Raw genomic sequence first — 22,179 nt, 5'->3', positions numbered from 1 at the left:
CAGATTCCAAACTCTCCACCATGGACAAGACCAAAGAGCTCTCTAAGGATGTCAGGGACAAGATTGTAGACCTACACAAGGCTGGAATGGGCTACAAGACCATCGCCAAGCAGCTTGGTGAGAAGGTGACAACAGTTGGTGCTATTATTCGCAAATGGAAGAAACACAAAAGAACTGTCAATCTCCCTCGGCCTGGGGCTCCATGCAAGATCTCACCTCGTGGAGTTGAGAATGGTGAGGAATCAGCCCAGAACTACACGGGAGGATCTTATCAATGATTTCAAGGCAGCTGGGACCATAGTCACCAAAAAACAATTGGTAACACACTACGCCGTGAAGGACATGAAATCCTGCAGCGCCCGCGAGGTCCCCCTGCTCAAGAAAGCACATATACATGCCTGTCTGAAGTTTGCCAATGAACATCTGAATGATTCAGAGGACAACTGGGTGAAAGTGTTGTGGTCAGATGAGACCAAAATGGAGCTCTTTGGCATCAACTCAACTCGCCGTGTTTGGAGGAGGAATGCTGCCTATGACCCCAAGAACACCATCCCCACCGTCAAACATGGAGGTGGAAACATTATACTTTGGGGGTGTTTTTCTGCTAAGGGGACAGGACAACTTCACCGCATCAAAGGGACAATGGACGGGGCCATGTACCGTCAAATCTTGGGTGAGAACCTCCTTCCCTCAGCCAGGGCATAGAAATGGGTTGTGGATGGGTATTCCAGCATGACAATGACCCAAAACACAAGGCCAAGGCAACAAAGGGAGTGGCTCAAGAAGAAGCACATGAAGGTCCTGGAGTGGTCTAGCCAGTCTCCAGACCTTAATCCCATAGAAAATCTGTGGAGGGAGCTGAAGGTTTGAGTTGCCAAACATCAGCCTTGAAACCTTAATGACTTGGAGAAGATCTGCAAAGAGGAGTGGGACAAAATCCCTCCTGAGATGTGTGCAAACCTGGTGGCCAACTACAAGAAACGTCTGACCTCTGTGATTGCCAACAAGGGTTTTGCCACCAAGTACTAAGTCCTGTTTTGCAGAGGGGTCAAATACTTATTTCCCTCATTAAAATGCAAATCAATTTATTACATTTTTGACATGCGTTTTTCTGGATTTTTTTGTTGTTATTCTGTCTCTCACTGTTCAAATAAACCTACCATTAAAATTATAGACTGATCATTTCTTTGCCAGTGGGCAAACGTACAAAATCAGCAGGGGATCAAATACTTTTTTCCCTCACTGTACTTACAAGCCCTTAACCAACAATGCAGTTCAAGAAATAGAGTTAAGAAAATATTTACTAAATAAACTAAAGTAAAAAATAAAATAAAAAGTAAAATAGCCCTTACACAGCCTGGAGGTGTGTTTGGTCATTGAAAAACAAATGATACTGTAGTCTCACTAAGCGCAAACCAAATGGGATGACGTATTGCAGCAGAATGCTGTGGTAGCCATGCTGGTTAAGTGTGCCTTGAATTCTAAATAAATCACAGACTGTGTCCCCTCTATGCTTCACGGTGGGAATCACACATGCGGAGATCATCCGCTCATCCTACTCTGCATCTCACAAAGACACGGCGGTTGGAACCAAAAATCTCACATTTGGACCCCCTCCATCAGCCCACGAAGCAATTCCTCGTGTCAACCAATGGAGGCTCCTTGGGAGGAGACGATGTTGCACAGCTAGTCCGGGTCCGCTGGTTCAGTCTTGGCCAGTTCGTACAATCAGGTATGAAAGTAAGACCCAGATGCAGACCACATCGAATAAACAATAGTTTAATATTCCAACAGGGGCAGGTAATAGACAGGTCAAGGCAGGCAGGGGTCAGTAAACCAGAGGTGGGGCAATGGTACCGGGCGGCAGGCAAGCTCAGGGTCAGGGGCAGGCAGAGTGGTCAGGCAGGCGGGCTCGGAGTCAGGACAGGCAAGGGTCAAAACCAGGAGGGCGAGAAAAGAGAGATTGGAAAAAGTAGGAGCTGAGACACAAAATGCTGGTTGACTTGAACAAACAAGACGAACTGGCAACAGACAAACAGAGAACACTGGTATAAATACACAGGGGATAATAGGGAAGATTGGCGACACCTGGAGGGGGTTGGAGACAATCACAAAGAAAGGTGAAACAGATCAGGGTGTGACAATTTTGTAGTGTTTTGGTGATTCAATAAATGTAAACTTATGTAAACTTATATTTTGGATCAATTGTTAGGTGGTGAATGATGTCTCCAAACAAAACAAACACACAGTGAGGTTTTGAATGAGGCCGGCTGCGTTACATGTGTTACCAGTTTGGAGTTTTATACTAAAAGTTTTGAAGATTCACCACATACTTGGGAAAATAGCACCAAAGCGAATTAAAAAAACTGTAAGAATGAAGTAAGGTGCCTCTGTCTGTGACCAGGGTATTTTCTCTGTCTCTGTAGGGTAGTTGTGAAATCAGCAGCCAGCTCTGATTCCGTGGGGGGCCTAAACAGGACACAAGATTGATGGCCTGGTTAAAATACCCCTGTGTGGAACTCAGGAAGGTGCCAGCCTGTGAGCTTCCCTCTCATTTACACACAGTCAGACACACAGGGGCTCTGAGACAGAGGGAGAGGAAAAGACTGAACTAGTTCCAGAGAGAGAGTTAGGATGAGGATAGGGATAGTAGATAAGAACATGAGGGGTGGAGACTGGAGAGTTAAGGATAGGGTGAACGGGAAGAAAGATAAACAAGGTGGGAGAATTGGTACAGAGATATGGTAGAGGTTAAACAGAGACTGGGAAGTAGACATAAATAACAGAGAGGGAGGGAAAAGAGAGTGATGAGATAGAGATACAAGCGCTGAGAAATGAAGGAAAGTGGAGAGAAAAAGAGAGAGAGAACCAGCAGCACTCCCCTCCTCTTTATTTATACCTCCATCGACAGCAGGCTAAGATTTCTGGCACCAAAACAACGTCACGCTTGCTATTTCAGTCAGAGGTGCAACATTTCAGAGGGGGTTAAGGTGACGGCTGAGGCGTTGTGGGGCCCCTGCAGCTCTACAACATGACATTTCACACTGTAACTACCTCCCTTGGCCTTTTGTGTGTTAGAGAAAGGGCCCACTTGAATGTGTCTTGAGTTGTAGACAAAGTGGTAAACAGCCTCGGGGTTGTTCATGCAGTTTTATGAGGAGAGAACCTCAGGCCATGACAACACATCCAACAATACTGAGACCCCAAAAGTCTACACTCACACAACCCCAGTCTGTGTTAGCTTGCCTGGTAACAGGAGAGAGAGTGAGACACTATCTTAAAATAACCCCCCTATTATTTTGGCCATAGGCCTTTATTTACTGAGATTTTACTAACATAAGTTTAAGGGAAAGGATTAGCTCATATGTTAAAGTGCTGAAAGAGGGACAACGCTGTTACATCCAATGCCTGTTTGCCTGAGGCTGATGCTGCGCAGGTGCTTGTACGCGTGTTAACATGAATATATACATGCTCGCATTCAAACGCACACATGTGCACACACACACAGACACACACACATACACACATGTAAATAGTGCCACACATGCACTAAAACGTATACAGTTGTCCTTGCTGTTTTGATTTTTGTTGTCCTTGATGTCTTTTGTTTTTACATTGTTGTTTTACTTAGATTTTCTCTTTTGTTGATTTTGTTGGTTGTTGGTGGCTTGGAGGGGGGGTTGGATGATTGAGGGGCAGCGGTCAGAGAACTGTGGGGGCATCTTGGAGGGTTGGTGGCCTGGCGGTTGAGATTTTGGGCTGGTGGCTGATAGGTCACTGGTTTGGGTCCCTGTTTTGACTTGGCGGGAGATCTGTCGACGTACCCTTGGGCAGGGCGTTGACCCTGGTTGCTTCTGTGGGTCACTCTGGGTGGGAGTCTGTTAGATTGACTGAATGTCATGTAAATGTTGAGCGGCTTCACTGCAGGTATGTGTAAAAAATCTATTACAATAATATACAGTACCAGTCAAAAATGTGGACATACCTACTCATTCCGGGGATTTTCTTTATTTTTACTATTTTCCACATTTTAGAATAATAGTGAAGACATCAAAACTATGAAATAACACATATGGAATCATGTAGTAACCAAAAAAGTGTTAAATAAATCAAAATATATTTTATATTTGAGATTCTTCAAAGTAGCCACCCTTTGCCTTGATGACAGCTTTGCACACTCTTGGTCAAATAGCCCTTACACAGCCATTCCCACAAAGCACAAACCAGATGGGATGGCGTATCGCTGCAGAATGCTGTGGTAGCCATGCTGGTTAAGTGTGCCTTGAATCCTAAATAAATCACAGACTGTGTTACCAGCAAAGCACCCCCACACCATCACACCTCCTCCTCCATGCTACACAGTGGGAACCACACATGCGGAGATCATCTGTTCACCTACTCTGCATCTCATAAAGACACGGCAGTTGGAACCAAAAATCTCGAATTTGGACTCATCAGACCAAAGGACAGATTTCCACCGGTCTAATGTCCATTGCTCATGTTTATTGGCCCAAGCAAGTCTATTCTTCTTATTGGTGTCCTTTAGTAGTGGTTTCTTTGCAGCAATTCGACCATGAAGGCCTGATTCACACAGTCTCCTCTGAACAGTTGATGTTGAGATGTGTCTGTTACTTGAACTCTGTGAAGCATTTATTTGGGCTGCAATTTCTGCGGCTGGTAACTCTAATGAACTTATCCTCTGCAGCAGAGGTAACTCTGGGTCTTCCTTTCCTGTGGCGGTCCTCATGAGAGCCAGTTGTGTCACACCCTGATCCGTTTCACCTGTCTTTGGGCTTGTCTGCACCCCCCACCAGGTGTCTCCCATTTCCCCTCATTATTCCCTGTGTATTTATACCTGTGTTTTCAGTTTGTCTTTCCAGTTTGTATTGTCCCATCAAGTCCTACTAGCATGTTCCCGTGTTTCCTGTGCTCTAGTTTTTGTTTTTCTTAGTCTTCCCAGTTCTGACCTGTCTGTCTGTCTGCCCTGACCCTGCCCGCCATCCTGTACCTGCCTGACTCTGATTTGGATTACGACCCTTTTCCTACCTAGACTTACCTTTTGCCTCCCCCTTGAACTTTAATCAACTCTGAGACTCGTACTATCTGCCTCCTGTGTCTGCAACTGGGTCTTAGCCTGAGCTGTGATAATTTGAATTGTTCTTGCCATAATATGGACTTGGTATTTTACCAAATAGGGCTATCTTCTGTATACCCCCCCTACCTTGTCACAACACAACTGATTGGCTCAAACGCATTAAGAAGGAAAGACATTCCACAAATTAACTTTTAACAAGGCACAACAGTTAATTGAAATGCATTCCAGGTATCTACCTCATGAAGCTGGTTGAGAGAATGCGAACAGTGTGCAAAGCTGTCATCAAGGCTACCTTGAAGTATCTCAAATACAAAATAAATGTTGATTTGTTTAACCCTTTTCTGCTTACTACATGATTCCATGTGTTATTTCATAGTTTTGATGTCTTCACTATCATTCTACATTGTAGAAAATAGTAAAAATTAAGAAAAACCCTGGAATGAGTAGATGTGTCCACACTTTGACTGGTACTGTACTTAAATATTTTTCTATTTTATTGAACCATATTCCGATATATTACTTTTTCAGTATGGGGTAAACATGGTAGTGAATCTCTGTAGTGTCGGTACATGAAAGTAGCTACACCCCGTCACCCCCAACCAATTAAATAAGTCATCAAACAAGACTTCTACAGATAGACGAACTCTGTTTGTTAAAGCACTGTCGTGTTTATTTATTATCAAGAGAGAAAAAAGGACAGCAGAAGCATTACATAGTCATAACTGTATGTCTTACTATGGTTACGTGAACATTTTCAAATTCGTTATTGTGATAATATGACACAGTAAAACACACTATAGACAGTTAGCATGTTGCTGCTGTGGTGACAGGACACGGCCAACTCGCTTTTAAAAACAAGCCAACATGGCACTCATTAGGATTGACACACACACACACACACACACACACACACACACACACACACACACACACACTACATACAGGGACACGCAAGTAAGGGGGCCATGCTGTATCGCATTATACACAGCAATCCAAAAATCATCAATAAAAAAGAAAGAGAAAACGAAAGAATATAAGAAAGGGAAGTAAAAGAGAGTGAAAAAAACAAAAAGTAAAGAAGTTTGGCACAGGAGAAAGGAAGGCCACACTAACACTGGAGACTGAATAGGAGTCAACCATTTTGTTTCTTATATGTGTAAGTCATTCTAAGTAATCTCATAGAAAATCTCTTCAAGCACTTTTTTTCAAGACGGATAGAAAGAACAGTCTTTAGTATTTCCAGAGAGGGCAGACTATATCATCCGAGTCCTGTGGGGTTGATTTGGGGGAGGGGAGGCGGGGTTAAAAGGGGGTCGGGGAACATGTCTCTCACATGATGACAGTCTCGGTGTGGAGCAAATAGGAGCAGAAAGATTGCTGCTTTAGGGCGGGGCTTGGGGTTCTTGCTATGGGGCTAGGGGTGTGTGCCAAGGGGCTTGGGGCGCGGGACATTGGACCGGAGGGGGCAGAGATCAAGGCAGTGGGAGCACAGCTAGCCCACCTGGATGGAGGGCGTTGATTGGCTGGGCGGGCAGGACGAGAGAAGTTCAGTGACGGGGTTGCTGGGGACAACTCGGCTGGGCTCACCTGGAGAGAGACGATAAGAGTGGGTTAGATCAAGACTGTGTGTTTGTGTGTTTGCTATGCCTATCTCACCTTCTGTGTGTCCTTTCTGTAGGCAGTCTTTGTGGCTCGGGGGCTGGAGTTGTACTCGTGCTCGATGTCCAGCATATCCAGAAGCTCAATGAGTCCATCGTCCTTATTCTGACCTGCAACTGGCCCTCCCCTCTGAATCCTCTGAGCTCCAACATGGGACCCACTCAAGTTCCTGTAGTCCAGTATGGGCTCCCTAGGCTGGTATGCAGGCCTCCTGGCCCTCTCGCCCTGGACAAGACCAATGTCTGTCTCTCTGTCTGCCCCTCCGAGGGCCCTTGCTTTGGCCTCGGTCCTCCTCTGACGCCCTGCCTGGGGTCCTTTAGGGTGAGCATAGCTACCCATTGAGGTGCCTCTACCCTCACCAAGCTGGCTCTCTCTCCTATAGTCTCTCACTGCCCCACCAGATCCTCGTTCTTTGCTGGGGTCCATCTCCACTGTAAGCATGATGGAATCCGCCTGGCATTTCTGGACAGGCAAGCGCCCAGGCGCCCTGCTGTCGCCCAGCTCTTTGCGCTGACAGACGGGGGTGGGGCACTTGTTCTCGATAGGCACCTGGTTGGTCACCACACCGGTGTTGGTGAGGGTTTTCCCCTCGTTCTTCTGGAGCATGGCCCCAAACTTCCTGAGAACCGAGGGGCTACCACACTTCTTGTCCACAAGGACCCCCGGGGGGTGGGACTTTCTGTCGAGGGCTGGGGAAGTCTCAGATGAGGCCACCTGGGAGGTGGAGCGCGGGGGTACGGGAGGGCCTTCTCTCTGTCTAAGAGGGGGCTTGTTAAGGTCCCTGCAGGGGGAACTCTTTCTGTGTGACACTCTGTTCTTCCTGTTCTCAGCCTCCTCGTCCGCAAACCGCACCTGAGCAATCCTAAAACAGATTAACAAGCAAATAACTCAATGAGTAAAATAACTCAAATACTAAATCGTATAGGTGGATTTTACTCTCTAAATGATCTTCTCAAAATGATCTTGTCATCTCAGTATCAGTGAGGTCTGTGGATGTCCTTCTTACCTATCATTCTCAACGGGCCTCCTCTTCATCGCATCCTGGTGCACAGACTGATCCTGGCTCCCTCTAGTGATCTCCTTCAGATGCTGAGAGAGAAGTGGGACAAGGGTTACCTGGGAGGAGAAATAATCATTGATGTAGAATAGTGCAACTAGCAAAGATACAGTATATCAAATTCAGCTATACAGCCACACTGGCATGGCTGATGCTTTTTCCAGCGGAGTATTGACACGTGCCAGTTACATGTAATCTATTTAAATGTTTATTACTGAAAACAACCCTGCTTAGGCCCTGCCCCTCAAATGTTTTGAAGACTTGAAGTGAACAATATAGGTATAATAAATATGGTGGTGGCCCCATCTAGTCTTCCAATGAGCTAAGTGGAGTTTCTACCATATTGCTTCCACCCATCAGATTCTTTCGGATCTGCAAACACCAATGGGGTGAGACATAGGGTAAAGATTGTTTTTTGGACGGGGCTGCCTATCAACTTTAATCCTTAGTTACTGTAGCTACTCACATTGTTGAGAGCTGAGTTGGTCTTCCAGGTCTTTCCGTGACCATGTCCAAGATAATCCTGCAACAAGTCTTCAAGTTCCACCGCACCGTTGCAATTTGGATAATAGCCACCAATCTGATGGTTGACGGGTTCGCCGTAACCATTGGGGCCGTGACTACAACCATTGCTACAGTGATTTGGCACAACAACAGCTCTGGGGTGGTCCTTGGTTCTGTTGCTATGGCTGCCAGGCAGGTCACAGAAGCCATTGCCATGGTGCATCCTATCATTTTTGCTGTTGTCCATGGTGACATCATTTCCCCCTCTACGAGCCTGCACCTCATTGTAAAGCTGAAATAGGAGCATAAACATTATGGTTGTCAAAAACCTACTTTCACAACGTGAACACAAGTTGGAATAGTTGTATTCCCCAGTTAGACTAATTATTTACACTTACAACTTAGGCGTGTTCCAAAACCTAAACGTACATAAAGATACAAGACAATATGTACACAAAACAAGTCTGTACCTACGACAATGTCAACCTTGTTTACGCAATCCATATAACCATCCCAAAATAGTTACACAACCCAACTATTTTTATAATCTACACATTTGTGATGCCAGTTGGAGGGAGCGTGTGCTTGCGTCGCTATTTTAAGCTTTAATGCATTCACCAATATCATCTTTCACAGTGTTCTGACTGTCTGTCAGCACATCACAGTTTAATTAGCTTGTTAATATCTGTCTGTATCATTACTCCAGAGGGGACATGGGGTCTCAAGAAGGGGTGTGGTTCCAACATTATTATACCACACACACACACACACACACACACACACACACACACACACACACACACACACACACACACAACCAGTTAAACACTCTTCAGGGAAGACCAAGGTTGCGAGACGAGAAAGACACTATCTCAAAGTGAAAATGTTCACACTACTGATACCCCATTTCAGGTAATGTTACTCTACCTAGGATCTTGTTTGACTGTGTCAGAACTGTGCTTGAGCATGTCGGACCATGTTTGGACTATCCCATGTATTTGGATGATGTTTTACTTTATTTTAGACCTTGATGGAACGCATCTGACCATGGTTGACCACTCACCTCCTCTATCTTCCTCTGCATGTCCTGCAGCTGGTCCTCCCATTCCTGCATCTCTGAGTCGAAGCTGTCCAGAAGCTCCACCTTCTCTGTTCCCCAGCCCCGCCCAGCCTTCTCCAGACCGCGCTGCAGTTCTGTGGCCGCCATTTTGGGCCGCTTCCTGCAGCAACTTTTTACTTCCTGTCACAACTTTCTTTTCTTCCACCACAACTTCTTCTTCCTTCTTCTGTTTAAACTTCCTAACTTCCTTTCTTTTTCAACTTCCTAGCTTTTTGTCTTTCTGTCTAGAAGGGGTCACCAAGGTGTGGAAATGTTAGCGGAACACTGCAAAGGAAGAGAGGATGGAGATGATTATTGTGGACGATAAGACATGGGAGAACTAGAGTACATTAGTCAACCAGTAAACAAATGGACTCAAAGGGTCTACTCGCCATGGACATTCTCCCTGCTACCCCCGCCCCCCCCTCAACTCTCACTTACCTTACCTGCTACTCCCCCATGGACATTCTTTCTCCTGCCCCCCCAACAGACTTTACTGTACCCCCACCCCAATGACATTCATCACTGTTGCAGTTGTAAATATGTAATTTTCTATTTTTATTTCACTCAATGGTAATGCTGCTGCTCCCCCTATGGTCATTCCACCTCACTCCCTCAACAGTCTATACTCTGCCTCCACCCCAATGGTCATTTATTTATTCATCACTGCCACAGTTCCAGTTGTTATTATGTATATAGTGCTATTTTTATTGTTTTTATTACTATTTTAATTATTATATTTCACTAGTCCTGCATGTTGGAGCTCGAAGCCTAAGATTTGTACTGTACCCTGCAATCACACCTGAAACCCTGTACATATGACTATTACACAATCTGAATCTAATCTGAATAAATACACATTTTGTGGATTTCGTGGAAAGATTCAAAGCATTTTGGGCAAGCCCTCTGTATTCCCAGCCATATTTCATAGTCATTTAAGATACCTATGTGACACATGCCAAGGAAGGCCTGGTGTAGTGTGACAACCTCACTATTTGGCTGTTGGTCACTATCCTCTCTGCTCCAACCCTTCGCTCTGTCCCAATTTTCTATAATGGAACTTTGGAAACCTTCCAATCTGCAGCCATGGCCCATTTTAATGAGGACATATTCCCCATTTTTCAAAAGTGGGGTGTATGTCGAATACAACCCCCCAACTATTCAACACGTACAGGTTACCCGCAGGACGCATTTCTTCTACGCCTTCAGTTACCAGGGGCGGAAATACCGGGGGGGACGGGGGGGACACGACCCCCCCATCCTGGGAAAAATATGATTTGTCCCCCCCAATATATCACTGAAACATAACTATGTAATTTAAATAATATTAATAATACGCAATGAAAGCAATTGTGCTGATTATAGACACTTAATAGCGCGTTTTTAAGTTTCAAAAGATTGTGACCACCCCGCCCTTTGCCTCACAATGATTTGATCCACTGCCAGTTCCTTAGTTTGCACGTAACTGCCGTGAGGTTCATCCAGTCAATCGCGCACACACACACTAGCTGAATATGCAGAGCTAGCGCGCAAATATTAACTATTAAGCTAGCTAGTACCTATTCCATTTATGTGGCGTCGTCAAAGATGGAATCAGCATGCAGATGATGTAAGTTAGTGCTTCAAAGTCCCTGTGATAAGGTTAGTGATAAACTGAAGTCCAAACTGAACAGAACTACACTCTCTTCTACCATTGTCTTAAATATATTTAATGGTCTCGTTGCAAGCGCTAAATTGTCGCAAGGGAACTTTTATTTATTTATTTTATTTCACCTTTATTTAACCCGGGTAGCAAAGATTATAGCAAACACCACTGAAACTGAATTGGTGCTCGCTAGCTTTGCAAATTCAGCTATTGTTGGAAGCCAGCCAATATGAAACAAACTATTAAAATTACAAAATGTTGCAGCATATGTTGTGTAAATGGTGAACTCATACAGCTGTCAACTCTTGTCATTTTAATCTGTTTCACATTTGCTAGCTACCTTTTAGATCGAAGCCCAAATAGAATGATTGAAGATGATAGAAGCCCATCTCCTACTGTAAATAACCTACACACTGTGTGTGTAGCCAGCCAGCCAGCCAGGTAGAAAAATGGCAGAAAAATAAAAGACGGACATCAGAGTATTTTTCAATACACCAAAACGCATAGTAAGAACCCTAGTAGCCTAATATCTCAAAGACTAGTTGATAAAATGTTCATAAGAAAGAAATGAAATTCTAATGGAAATGTTTCACAATGATGTCATTAGGCAGAGCAGGCAACAGATGGCACACAGACAGCAGAGTTGGGGACAGATATGCAGAGACAGACTGGCAGAGACAGGGAGTCTCAGGTAAGTTTGTTGAGTCTTTGTTTGGTAACATTATGAAAGGTTCTCAATTTTTTTGACTTGTAAAATAGGAACATAATTGGAAAATGCCATGGATACCCCCACTCTCAACTTAAACTGGTGACTGAACTAAGATTTGTTAAAGGCAATGGTATTGCTGTTGTGATTAGTTGTGTAGTTTTGGGTACCGGTAGTTAGGAGTACGGCAAACACCTTATTTCTTTGGTTCCTCAATATACATTTACCATATTACAATGTAGGCTATGTGTTACAGCACTACTTTTGGTGTCCCCCTCAGGAATTGCTCTTGAGAAAATTTCATGTAATTGTCCCCTCCAAAGTGGATATCAGATTTTCGCCCCTGTCAGTTACACGTTGCGAACAATGGAAATGTGTGCCCACCGTGTCATCGCTAAACGATAAGTTCATTTCGCACTCGGCTGCATGCTGCATGGCCAACTCACCTCTCGAAAATTGGCCATAATGCTGCATAGTGGCGCGTATTGGCTTGGCTTAAACGGGTTTCCGTAGGCCTACCGCTTTATTGATGTATTACAGTACATCAGGTAATTTTAGAAGGCCGATGGTTTGCTATCACCGAATGTTATATATTATGTGCTTTTACCACCTCGAAAGTACCCGAACACCAACCAGTCATCTTGTGATGTAAGAGTACGGATATGTTTATAATACAAACCTGTAACTATGCATCGAGAACTTGGAGAGCGATAGAGAGAAAGAGCGAGAGAGAGAATAAATACGCATGGCGTGTGTTTTGAATATTAATAGGCCTATGATAAATATATTCCCTCATGACCCAATGTAACCTATTTGGTGGTGCGTAAAAGAAAAAGCACCAAAGGGGAGGCAGAGGTTCATCAAATGTGACCCAATACATCAAGCCCACAGTGGATCTGCAATGTTATATTTTACTACTTGTCCTTATTAAGTGCTTTGTCCAATGATTATGTCCAATTATTGTTAGAAGCCCAAGTTGTAGAGATGCGTAAAACAAAACTTAATGGAACTCTCCATATCCATATCCATAAAATAAAATACATTTAAATATGAACTTCTTCATGTGGCCTTACCTGGCTGTTAAATATTCTCCTTGACGATTGTATTGTTAATCGCTGAGGATATATCGCAGTGGCAGATAATTCATTCTGATTTCAGTCTAGCCAAGGTATTCACGGTGAACCTCTTCAGACCCTCTGTTTGCCCGGTGGCGGCTGCGCTTCCACGGCTCGAGAGTCAATCCCCTTGTTGCGAAATCTTCGCTTTGTGCCTCTGTTCTATTACGTAAAGTCCCGCGGATTGGATTTTAAAGGAGCCCTCTCTTGTCAAGCCTGGGCAGGGTTATGTCCAGAGCAGGTACCTTTTTTCAGGGTAAACAACTTATGTTCCAGAGGGGGACCCAGGCTTTATAGTGCACCTCGTATTTACGTCGCATCACTGGAGCCAAGATCAAGTATCTTAATGTCAAATTTATTCCAGCATTTGAGGTCTCGATGGGACGACTGTCGTCACTCGCATCCTATCTATAATTAAAAAGCAATGTAGAGAGGGAAACTGTTTGCATAGCTATTTCAGCTGCCGAGCTCTGAGCCAATAGGCACTCCTGTTGCTACTCCGCTTTGGGGTGCTTGGCAGATTTCGTTTTGTGACTCCAAACTACTCTTATTTGTTTACAATTTTGATTGCCAAAATGTAGCCTATATGTGACACCTGCGGTAACATTATTTTAATTCGTTTTTTTCGAAAAACTTGATATCTGGCGCGTTGGCAGGTACTTTACTCCAATTTCACTACTATTTTACAGTTTATTTATTTTGACATTGCCATTGCTGTTGATGAAGGTTGCACAGTATCATCACCCGCGTCATGCGACCCCCATTAGGTTCAGACCCAAATAGTTCACTGACATGATGGGCACTTGTCGACATAAACAGTGTGTTGCAAAAGGCATCTGATAGCTCAAAACCAAAATATATTTGGTGTGGATAGGAATGTGGGAATCCTCAGACTATGAGCCAAGTTATGCTTGATCTGAAAATGTGGTCAGAGGCGTCGCATGGATGGTGTGACGCAGTTGCGAAGCCTCCAGAGCCATGCCATGCGCCTCTCAAATGTTGTAACAATGCAGAGGACTCCATATAGCTCCGCATTAAAGCGCAAGAAGTATGAATGCCCAGACTTCTGCAGAGCCCGTATCAAATAGTTAGGGCAGGGTTTGACAAAATCGGTCCTCGGGTGCACTTTTTGTTTTTTGCCCTAACACTTCACAGCTGATTCAAATAATCAACAATCAATCAAGCTTTTATCATTTGAATCAGCTATGTAGTGTTAGGACAAAAATCAGCTATGTAGTGTTAGGACAAAAATCAGCTATGTAGTGTTAGGACAAAAATCAGCTATGTAGTGTTAGGACAAAAATCAGCTATGTAGTGTTAGGACAAAAATCAGCTATGTAGTGTTAGGACAAAAATCGTGCACCTCTTGGAGTCCCGAGGACTGAGTTTGGGAAACGCCGAGTTAAGGGCAAACATTCTTCGTTTGCATTGTCGCTGTCCACGCTGTACAGGTGCTGAATCGGAATTCTGATTGTCTTTGGCCATGGTTCTGAATCACCACTATTTACATGTTTGGTTAAAATCTGATCTTTTACACTTTTGTAAGCAATGAGGAGGAAACTCCACCTTTCCTATCAGATTGTAGGTCTACATTTCTTATATACTACCACATGATGGTGGCCTACCTATAGGCTACAACATTTCTTTGCAGGTAGGGACTATGGCTATAGGATTTGATTTTGGAATTGGGCAAAACAGATGTTATGCTAACTCACCTTTTCTTGGGGGTGATGAAGGAAGTGGTGGGTGGTGGGAAAAGTAGTCTCCAGTGTTGAACCTAAGCATATATCCTGTTATGTGACTGTGACCTGTGCTTGAAGAGGGAGGCTCCTGTACGTTCGGTGACCTTGGCAACAAATGTTAAAAAAAATAACAGAAACAAACAAACAAAGGATGCGGCTATGCTATTGAGGGAGGCGGGATCACAGGACGAAGAAAAGGGTAAACAGAAAGACAAGTTTAAAGATGGTGGCATAGGAGTGGGAGGAGAATAAGACTAGAATGAGGATGAGTAAAATGATGGGCTGAAACATCTGGGCAGAGGATGAAAAGAACATGAGTGTCAACGGAGGGGAAACGAGAGGGAAAATAGGGTCAGAGAAAGAAGGAGAATAAAGTCAGCAGAATATTTAATGGTGACGGACGAGTGAAGAGACTATGCTGATACAGCCAAGCAGGCATGGTCAAGTCTACATCTCTTTAATTAAGAAACACACATAAAAACACACGCGCACACACACACACACACACACACACACACACACACACACACACTTACCGACAGTGGTTCCTCCTCCCTGTCCTCAGGTTTGGGCACCTCCAGTCTGTCTATGAAGCCCTGTAGCTCCTTCCTGAAGGCCTTCATCTGGGCATTGATCCTGTACAGCAGCTCATGCTCCCTGATCCTCCCGCCCTCCTCCTCCTCCTCACCCCGCCCATACAGGTCGCTGTTGGAAACGTACACCCGTGCCTCTGCGATGATAGTTGCCGTGTCGGCGATGAGCCGGTCGATGGTCCTGCCAAGACGCTCCGCCTCCACTCGAATGTCAATCATCTGCTGGCGATCCCGTAGGTTGCGGGGCAGGAAGCGGGCGGCGGTCTCAGGGGGTGGGGTATATAGACCCCGGGTAGGCGTGAGGCAGCGGGTTTGGTTCCGCACCTCGTCCGAGTCACTCTCCCCGCCCACTGGGCCCTCGCGTTTGCGGTGCGGGGGCAGGAGGCGAGAGGAGGAGTCATCATCATCGCTTTCACGGCGCCCGCTTGGTCCGGTCCCTCCTGCATCACTCTCTGCATCACTGTCCCGAGGGCTGATGCCCCCCCTTAGGGCCAGGTGGGAGGCCAGGTCGTAACGCTGCATGTTGGAGAGCAGAACACGCTTCTCATACTGCAGCTGCATCACCTGGGAGAGAGAATAGGACTGGCTGAATGAGGCATGATATGTTTATGACGTTTGATCTTTGTTTTCATTTTTGATTCTAGTGATACCTTTTTGTTTACCATATTGTCTGTACAGCAATTTTGACTTTCAATATATGTTAAAGGTCACAGAAATAAACCAGAAAAACAAATGTGGAAGACTGACTCACCTTCCCACTGAGATCATTAATCTGTAACCGGGCCGTCTTCAGTTCCTCCTGCAGTGCCTCTGCCTTCTCCGAACATACTCCTCCTGCCGCCCCTCCTCCATGCCTTGCCCCTCCCTCGTGGGTCCCGGCCTTAAACCTGAGCTTGTTGAGTTCTCCCGTCACTCTCTTGTTGTGATCCTCAGCGTCGGACAGGTTCCTCCTCAGGAGCTCTGCCTCGTCCTCCACCAGCTGCAGCTGCTGCCTCAGCTCTGTCATAGCCTCCCCATGACCCCGGCCCGCCCCCATCCCGCCAACAGCCCCCCCACCGGACCCGCCTTCTACCTCCCCTTCACCCCTGAGGTCGTCCAGCTCCGCCCTCAGACCCCGGTTCTCCACCTGGAAACACATGACATGAAGACGGATTGGTCAGTTATGTTATGAATCACTATCTTCCTCTCTCTGTAGGCACCTTCTGAACAGAACAGGCAGAAATGCTTGGAACAGTTGTGTTCCCATGTGCAAACTTATTTCCTGGTCTCTTTCATGTCATAACCTACATCAAACACTGCATCACATCCTGTATCTCTCACCTCCAGCTCCACGATCTTCCTCCCCAGGATGTTAGCCTCCTCCTCCACCAGGCGCAGACGCAGCTTCAACTCGGACTCACGGGTGGTGGGGGGTCCCCAGGCCTCACCCTTGGGGTGGGGGCTGTCCAGGTCCCCGTAGAAGGAGCGGTACTTCTGTAGCTCCGCCTCCAGACGGTCCTTCTCCTTGTCGATCTTAGCTGTCTTCTTCCTCAACAACACAGCCTCTTCCTTGATGAAGGCCAGCTGGCACTTGAGATCATCGTTGTCATCCTGAGAGAAGGGGAATTGGAAGGAAGATAATGCAGTTCTGATGTACAGGAGACACAACTCTCGCTCGTGTTTGGAAAAAACACTTTTTATTGTTTTATAAAAGCATTTCATGGTGATCCCTCACCTCTGTTGGGGTCTGGGCAGACTTCTTGTCTGACTTTTGAACCTCCTTGCTTCCTCTTCTCTTCTGAGACTGTTGGGAATTGAATAACGAGTATTACAGCAAAATATGTGCTGTATAGATTGTATAATGTGGGTGAGTGTTCTTACCTCCTTGACTTTGTCCAGCTCATTCTGAAGGACCTGTTTGGTCACCTCCACCTCGATGAGTTTCTGCCTCAGTTTCTCGTTTTCGTCCTCTGTCTTTGTGCGTTTCTCCTCCACATTCTCCAGCTCATGGTGCAGTCTCACAGACACATCCTTCGCTACCTGCATTAAACAGAATCAGGGACATTGATTTAAGTTGATTGAATTAATTATGGAGGTGAATGGACAGTGCATTAAGCAAGTAATAAAATTTGTTTCAACATCAAGCCTACCGACACACACACACACACACACACACACACACACACACACACACACACACACACACACACACACACACACACACACACACACACTCCCTCCCTACCTTCAGGTCCTGCTCCAGGCTCCTCAGTAGTTCCTCGTCGATTTCTCCTGTCTGGGCATAGCGCAGCTTCTTCCTCTCAGCCTTCCTCAGCCGGTACTGGAGGATCCGGCAGTTCTTATTGGCTCGCTCCAGCTCGCGCCTCATTTCCTGCAGCTGGCACGTGTCCTCCTCGTAGAAGGTGTCACGCATCTCATCCATCTCTGTCCTCATCTCCTCGATCTCCATCTGGAACATCAATATGAGTGATCAGCCAATCAGGCACTGGTAGCCAACAGGGGGCGTGGGCTCACGCTTCAGCATTATTGGCATTGTTGGAGTGTTTAGGTCCTCTGAAGATGATGTAATTGAATAGGGACAAGCTAATCTGAACCGATCAATAGGGTCTTATTCATTATTATGTCAATCAATGAATAGAAGTAGGCTAAACACAGGATGGTGCCATTCATTGTTCTGAATAGGGAAGAGGGGTTTGCCTTGTAGCTATAGGGCTACCTAAATCATTTAGCTTTCGCAAGCATCAATAACAAACCAAGGGACCTAGGCACATTTCTACATCAGTTCTTTGCAAATGTTACAGAAAGAATAACAACTGTTCACTTGGCCTACCCAGTGGGCTAAAAAAATAAGCTTGCTTCATTGTATCAACATACAGTTTTCCAGTATATCCTTAATAATAAACCTCGGGGAATATGCATGGAATATTAATACTATCTCAGTTGCAGTGTTATTATCAAACACGAAATAAGCCTACCTTTTCACTTCTGCTAATATATATAAGATTACATTGGAATACATGAGCATATGTTAGTAATGCCAAACTTTGCGGAATAGGCCTGAATTCAATCTTATCAAACAAAAAGTGGCCTACCAGTTCAGTTACTGGATCTGCAAAAACAATGTGTTTGTATAGATTGAATATTATTGGATGTCAGTGATGCCAAACCTTTAGATCTTCATTCTCATCCACCAGTCTCTCCAGTTCGTCCTCAAGGCCCTCGTCTTGCTGTGTCACGAACTCCGCCTCTATGGTCCCTGTAGACGGCTCCGGCGCGGCCTCCGGCCCGGCCTCCGCGCTGTCAGCCGTGTGCATCTTGCTGATGCTTCTCTTCAGTTTCTTATGTAGGTGGAAGTGCAGAGTTCAGTCAGCAAGCAACCCTTGCTCCACAGACTAAGGCCCGCAGCCCACGTATTCCCCGCTTCTGTCCCTGCAGTAGCCCGCTGAAGCTTTCACCGACTCCCCTCCCCGCTTCTTCGTTATCCCTTTCACCAAACACGCGGTGCTGGAGCCGGTATGACCCAATATGTTGGGAAGACAGGCCTTTGTGGCAGGGATACACCTAACGACGAACTACGGGTTTGAGAATCTGGTGAAATATCTCCTCTGTATCTTCTTCTCTGCTAGCATCCACCCTGTTGGCATTGACAGCATCCGTTTCAGCACCATCTGGGTAAACAGCTGCAACGTCGCATCTCTCGATCTCCTTCTCCCTCACGACAGCGGTCCTAAGCCCATCGTTTACTACCTTATTCCTCGATCCTCCTTTTGAAACTATATTTTTGGAACTGCCGGAGGATTTTGGGGCTGATTTTTGAGGCGCATTCCCGGATTCTGTCCGGAGAGGGAGCCCGATGCTGCCTCCTCCCTGTGCTATTGTCTGCTGCTGCCGCTGGAAAATCCGCAGCGCCGCTTGCGGCAGTCGTGTCATCCACCAGCCTTGACTTTTCCACTCGCCCATCTCAAAGTGACTGCAAAGTATGATTGTTAGTTGTGGCAATAATAAAGACATAATATAAGTCTTGATATATTAGGTCTATCCGGTTGATAAAAGTTGCAATTAAATATGATGGTCAACCAGTTCCAACATTCCAACATTTAAATGGAAATTCTGGCTGAAATGCACAACATATCGTTGCCTTTGCTGCAAAAGGGACATGACGTCTGCAGAGTGACATTGAAATAATATTGACTTTGGAAAAGACCCGAAGCCAATAGGCTTCTGTTTATTGGTAAATGGGAATCTAACTTAGGCTATACAAGGCTAGGCTACTATTCAGTATGTATAGCCTAGTGATAGGCTACAAGTGATACAATTAAATGTATACATGCATAGTTTATATATAGCGAGTTTTGTACTGTTCTGTAACTTTTGTTCAATAAAGATGGCACATAGCCTAACATGAGTTAATATATTAGGCTACAGATGGTCAACAAACGCACTGTGTTATTTGAATGAGGCTTCTTACCGCGAGAGAAAGTGCAGGTTCAGCCCAGTGCTAAAGGGCTAGAGAGATGCTGACACAAAAGGCACTGCAGGGGCACGACTAGCTACACAGTATTCATGACGTGGTGATGTCAACGTCAAACCAGGAAACAAACAATGTAATATCTTTCTCCAGGCCAATGTAAATAACCCATTGTAGCCTTTTTACTGTCTACATCAACACTTCTTGAAAACATGCACACAATGAATAGGCTATAGTTTTTGTTTTGCTTTCAAATGTATTCTACTTATTTTCCCAACCGCTACAAGGTATCTCCAGTATCCCTAGGTAGTAGTTCAAGAACTCAGTAACCCATATTGTGCATGCAATGATATGTTGTGGCCATCGGAGGGTGGTCTCCACCCACCTATCAGTACCTTCATAAAGGGATCATCTGTGTGTGCAGACAGGTTGCCGACAAGGATACACTGACTGTATAAACAAACTTAGTTACAATAAGGTGTTGTTATAAGTGGTAATGAGATGAGTGACAGACGGACAGACGGACAGACAGGCAAAGGCAGACAGACAGGTGACAGATAGTTTGAATCTGGGGTTGTATGAGAGTATCACAGCATGGGTGGTGTGTGTGTAAAGCTTACACAAGTGTGAGTTTGGATGTAGCTAGAACTTCCCCCTCAACACTGATACAGGGTCAGATCTTTTGTTTATCCCCCAATGGTTAAGGCTAAGATTGGGTAGGTAATCTGATCCTAGATCTGTGGTTAGGAGGTAGTGTGAGTTAGTGTGAGTCCAGAGCAGTGCTAAGAGCACAAGTGCAGTACAGGTTATAGTGACCTGTGTTAAGTGACCCTGATGGAATCCTCTTAGAGCTCGGCTCGTGTAGATCCCTCTTCTTCCCATAGGAGGAAGGGTGATAGTGGAGGGGGAACAGAAAAAAGGTGTTGATGAAAGAGAGGCAGATGAGGAGGAAGGCGGTGACAGCATTAGGAGTGAGGCTGGAAATTGAGTCAGCACTGATGTCACTAGATGTCTTGTGAAAATCCTCTCCATGTATCTGTTAACATATGGCACAGAAGCTGACTAGTATGTGTGTGTGTTGCATATGTGCAGTTTTGTGTGTGTGTGTTAACATGTGTGAATGTTGCATATGTGTCTATGCATTGTGTGTAAGAGACAGTGTGTGAACTCTGTGTATATAGTATAAGCATACCGGTATTTCTTAATTCCATTGTTTTACTTTTAGAATTGTGTGTATTGTTGTGAATTGTTAGATACTACTGGACTGTAGGAACACAAGCTAGGAACACAAGCAACTCGCTACACCCGCAATGACATCTGCTAAATATGTGTAAGTGACCAATAAAATTTGATTTGATGTATGTACATATGTGTGAGTGTCAACGACCCAAAGGAAGATTACAGAAGGCTCCTCTTTTCCACAGTGACCTGAATTCCTGGGTTAACTCGCTTTGTGACGTAGGCATAAGCTCTTTTACAGCTAAAGCCAATTTACCCCCCCTCAGATTAGGGCAGAGCTGTCTGGCCAAGCCCCAGAGACACAGGCCTCTCTCTCTCTCTCTCTCTCTCTCTCTCTCTCTCTCTCTCTCTCTCTCTCTCTCTCTCTACCTCTGTCACTCCTAGGAATTTGCTTGACCCAGGGGACAGAGGGAGAGGGAGATAGGGTGGGCCGGGAGAGGAGAGAAGAGGTGGAGGAATCCTGCTCATCAGAGCCAGAGATGTACAGACCTTTGGAAACTTTGAGAATGAGAATTCTAAAGGCTTCTGGGTGGAGGGGAGGATGGAGAGAGGGTTTCTGAGATGGGGGTAGACCAGTGGAGGCTCCTCAGAGGAGGAAGGGGAGGACCATCCTCCTCAGTGAATTTCCTAAAAATAGAACGAGTGAAACATTAAAAAAGTTATCCTTTTTAGATAAACCCATACTAAATATATTCTCTCCACCCAATAATTTATTAAAACCCACTGTTTTGCAATGAAGGTCTACAGTAGCCTCAGCAGCTCTCTGTAGGGTAGCACCATGGTGTAGCCGGAGGACAGTTAGCTTCTGTCCTCCTCTGGGTACATTAACTTCAATACAAAACCTAAGAGGCCAATGGTGCTCACCTCCTTCCATAGACTTTCACAGTAATTATGACAACTCCCGGAGGACGTCTTCCAACATATCAGCGCTCTTGGTGCATGAACTGACATGTTGTCCACCCAATCAAAGGATCAGAGAATTAATTTAGTACTGAAAGCATACGCTACAGCTAGCTAGCACTGCAGAGCATAAAATATGGTGAGTAGTTGACTCAAAGAGAGAGAAAGACAATAGTTGAACAGTTTTGAACAAATTAATTTCTACCAAAATAAAGGAGAACAAAGAGAGCGCGAGAAAGAGCGAGAGCTAGCTATATTTCGTAGAATATATATTTTTCACTTTCATTTCCTTAGCTAGCATCGAATGCAGCTAGCTAGTTTAGCCTACACAAACACCCAGCTCAAACAGAGAGGGAT

General features: G+C 45.2%; 2 protein-coding genes across 4 annotated transcripts; both read right to left on the bottom strand.

The window, feature by feature from the left end:
• Positions 1 to 5,741: 5,741 nt before the first annotated feature.
• LOC106571495 (uncharacterized protein KIAA0408) lies at positions 5,742 to 14,727 on the bottom strand. 3 transcript variants are annotated; one of them, XM_045695767.1, is made up of 6 exons: positions 14,596 to 14,727; positions 9,379 to 9,699; positions 8,278 to 8,607; positions 7,761 to 7,870; positions 6,752 to 7,616; positions 5,742 to 6,682 (listed from the first exon to the last, which is right to left on the bottom strand). In XM_045695767.1, the coding sequence occupies exons 2-6, from the start codon at positions 9,520 to 9,522 to the stop codon at positions 6,425 to 6,427; spliced, it is 1,707 nt and encodes a 568-aa protein (XP_045551723.1). In that variant the 5' UTR covers positions 9,523 to 9,699; positions 14,596 to 14,727; the 3' UTR covers positions 5,742 to 6,424. The 3 variants fall into 3 exon arrangements, with proteins under 3 accessions (XP_045551723.1, XP_014000132.1, XP_014000133.1); XM_014144657.2 differs by lacking the exon at positions 14,596 to 14,727 and adding an exon at positions 12,839 to 14,496; XM_014144658.2 differs by lacking the exon at positions 14,596 to 14,727 and adding an exon at positions 12,839 to 14,494 and having other exon boundaries at positions 7,761 to 7,843.
• On the bottom strand, positions 14,632 to 19,767 carry LOC106571494 (protein SOGA3). Its single transcript, XM_014144656.2, has 9 exons — positions 19,684 to 19,767; positions 18,383 to 19,185; positions 17,440 to 17,664; positions 17,076 to 17,234; positions 16,930 to 16,998; positions 16,536 to 16,805; positions 15,967 to 16,341; positions 15,159 to 15,779; positions 14,632 to 14,913 (listed from the first exon to the last, which is right to left on the bottom strand). The coding sequence occupies exons 2-9, from the start codon at positions 18,527 to 18,529 to the stop codon at positions 14,803 to 14,805; spliced, it is 1,977 nt and encodes a 658-aa protein (XP_014000131.1). The 5' UTR covers positions 18,530 to 19,185; positions 19,684 to 19,767; the 3' UTR covers positions 14,632 to 14,802.
• Between the last annotated feature and the right edge of the window lie 2,412 nt (positions 19,768 to 22,179).

The sequence above is a fragment of the Salmo salar genome, chromosome ssa15 (assembly GCF_905237065.1).
Source record: "Salmo salar chromosome ssa15, Ssal_v3.1, whole genome shotgun sequence".
NCBI classification, from domain to species: domain Eukaryota; kingdom Metazoa; phylum Chordata; class Actinopteri; order Salmoniformes; family Salmonidae; genus Salmo; species Salmo salar.
This window is presented reverse-complemented; position numbering and strand designations above follow the sequence as displayed.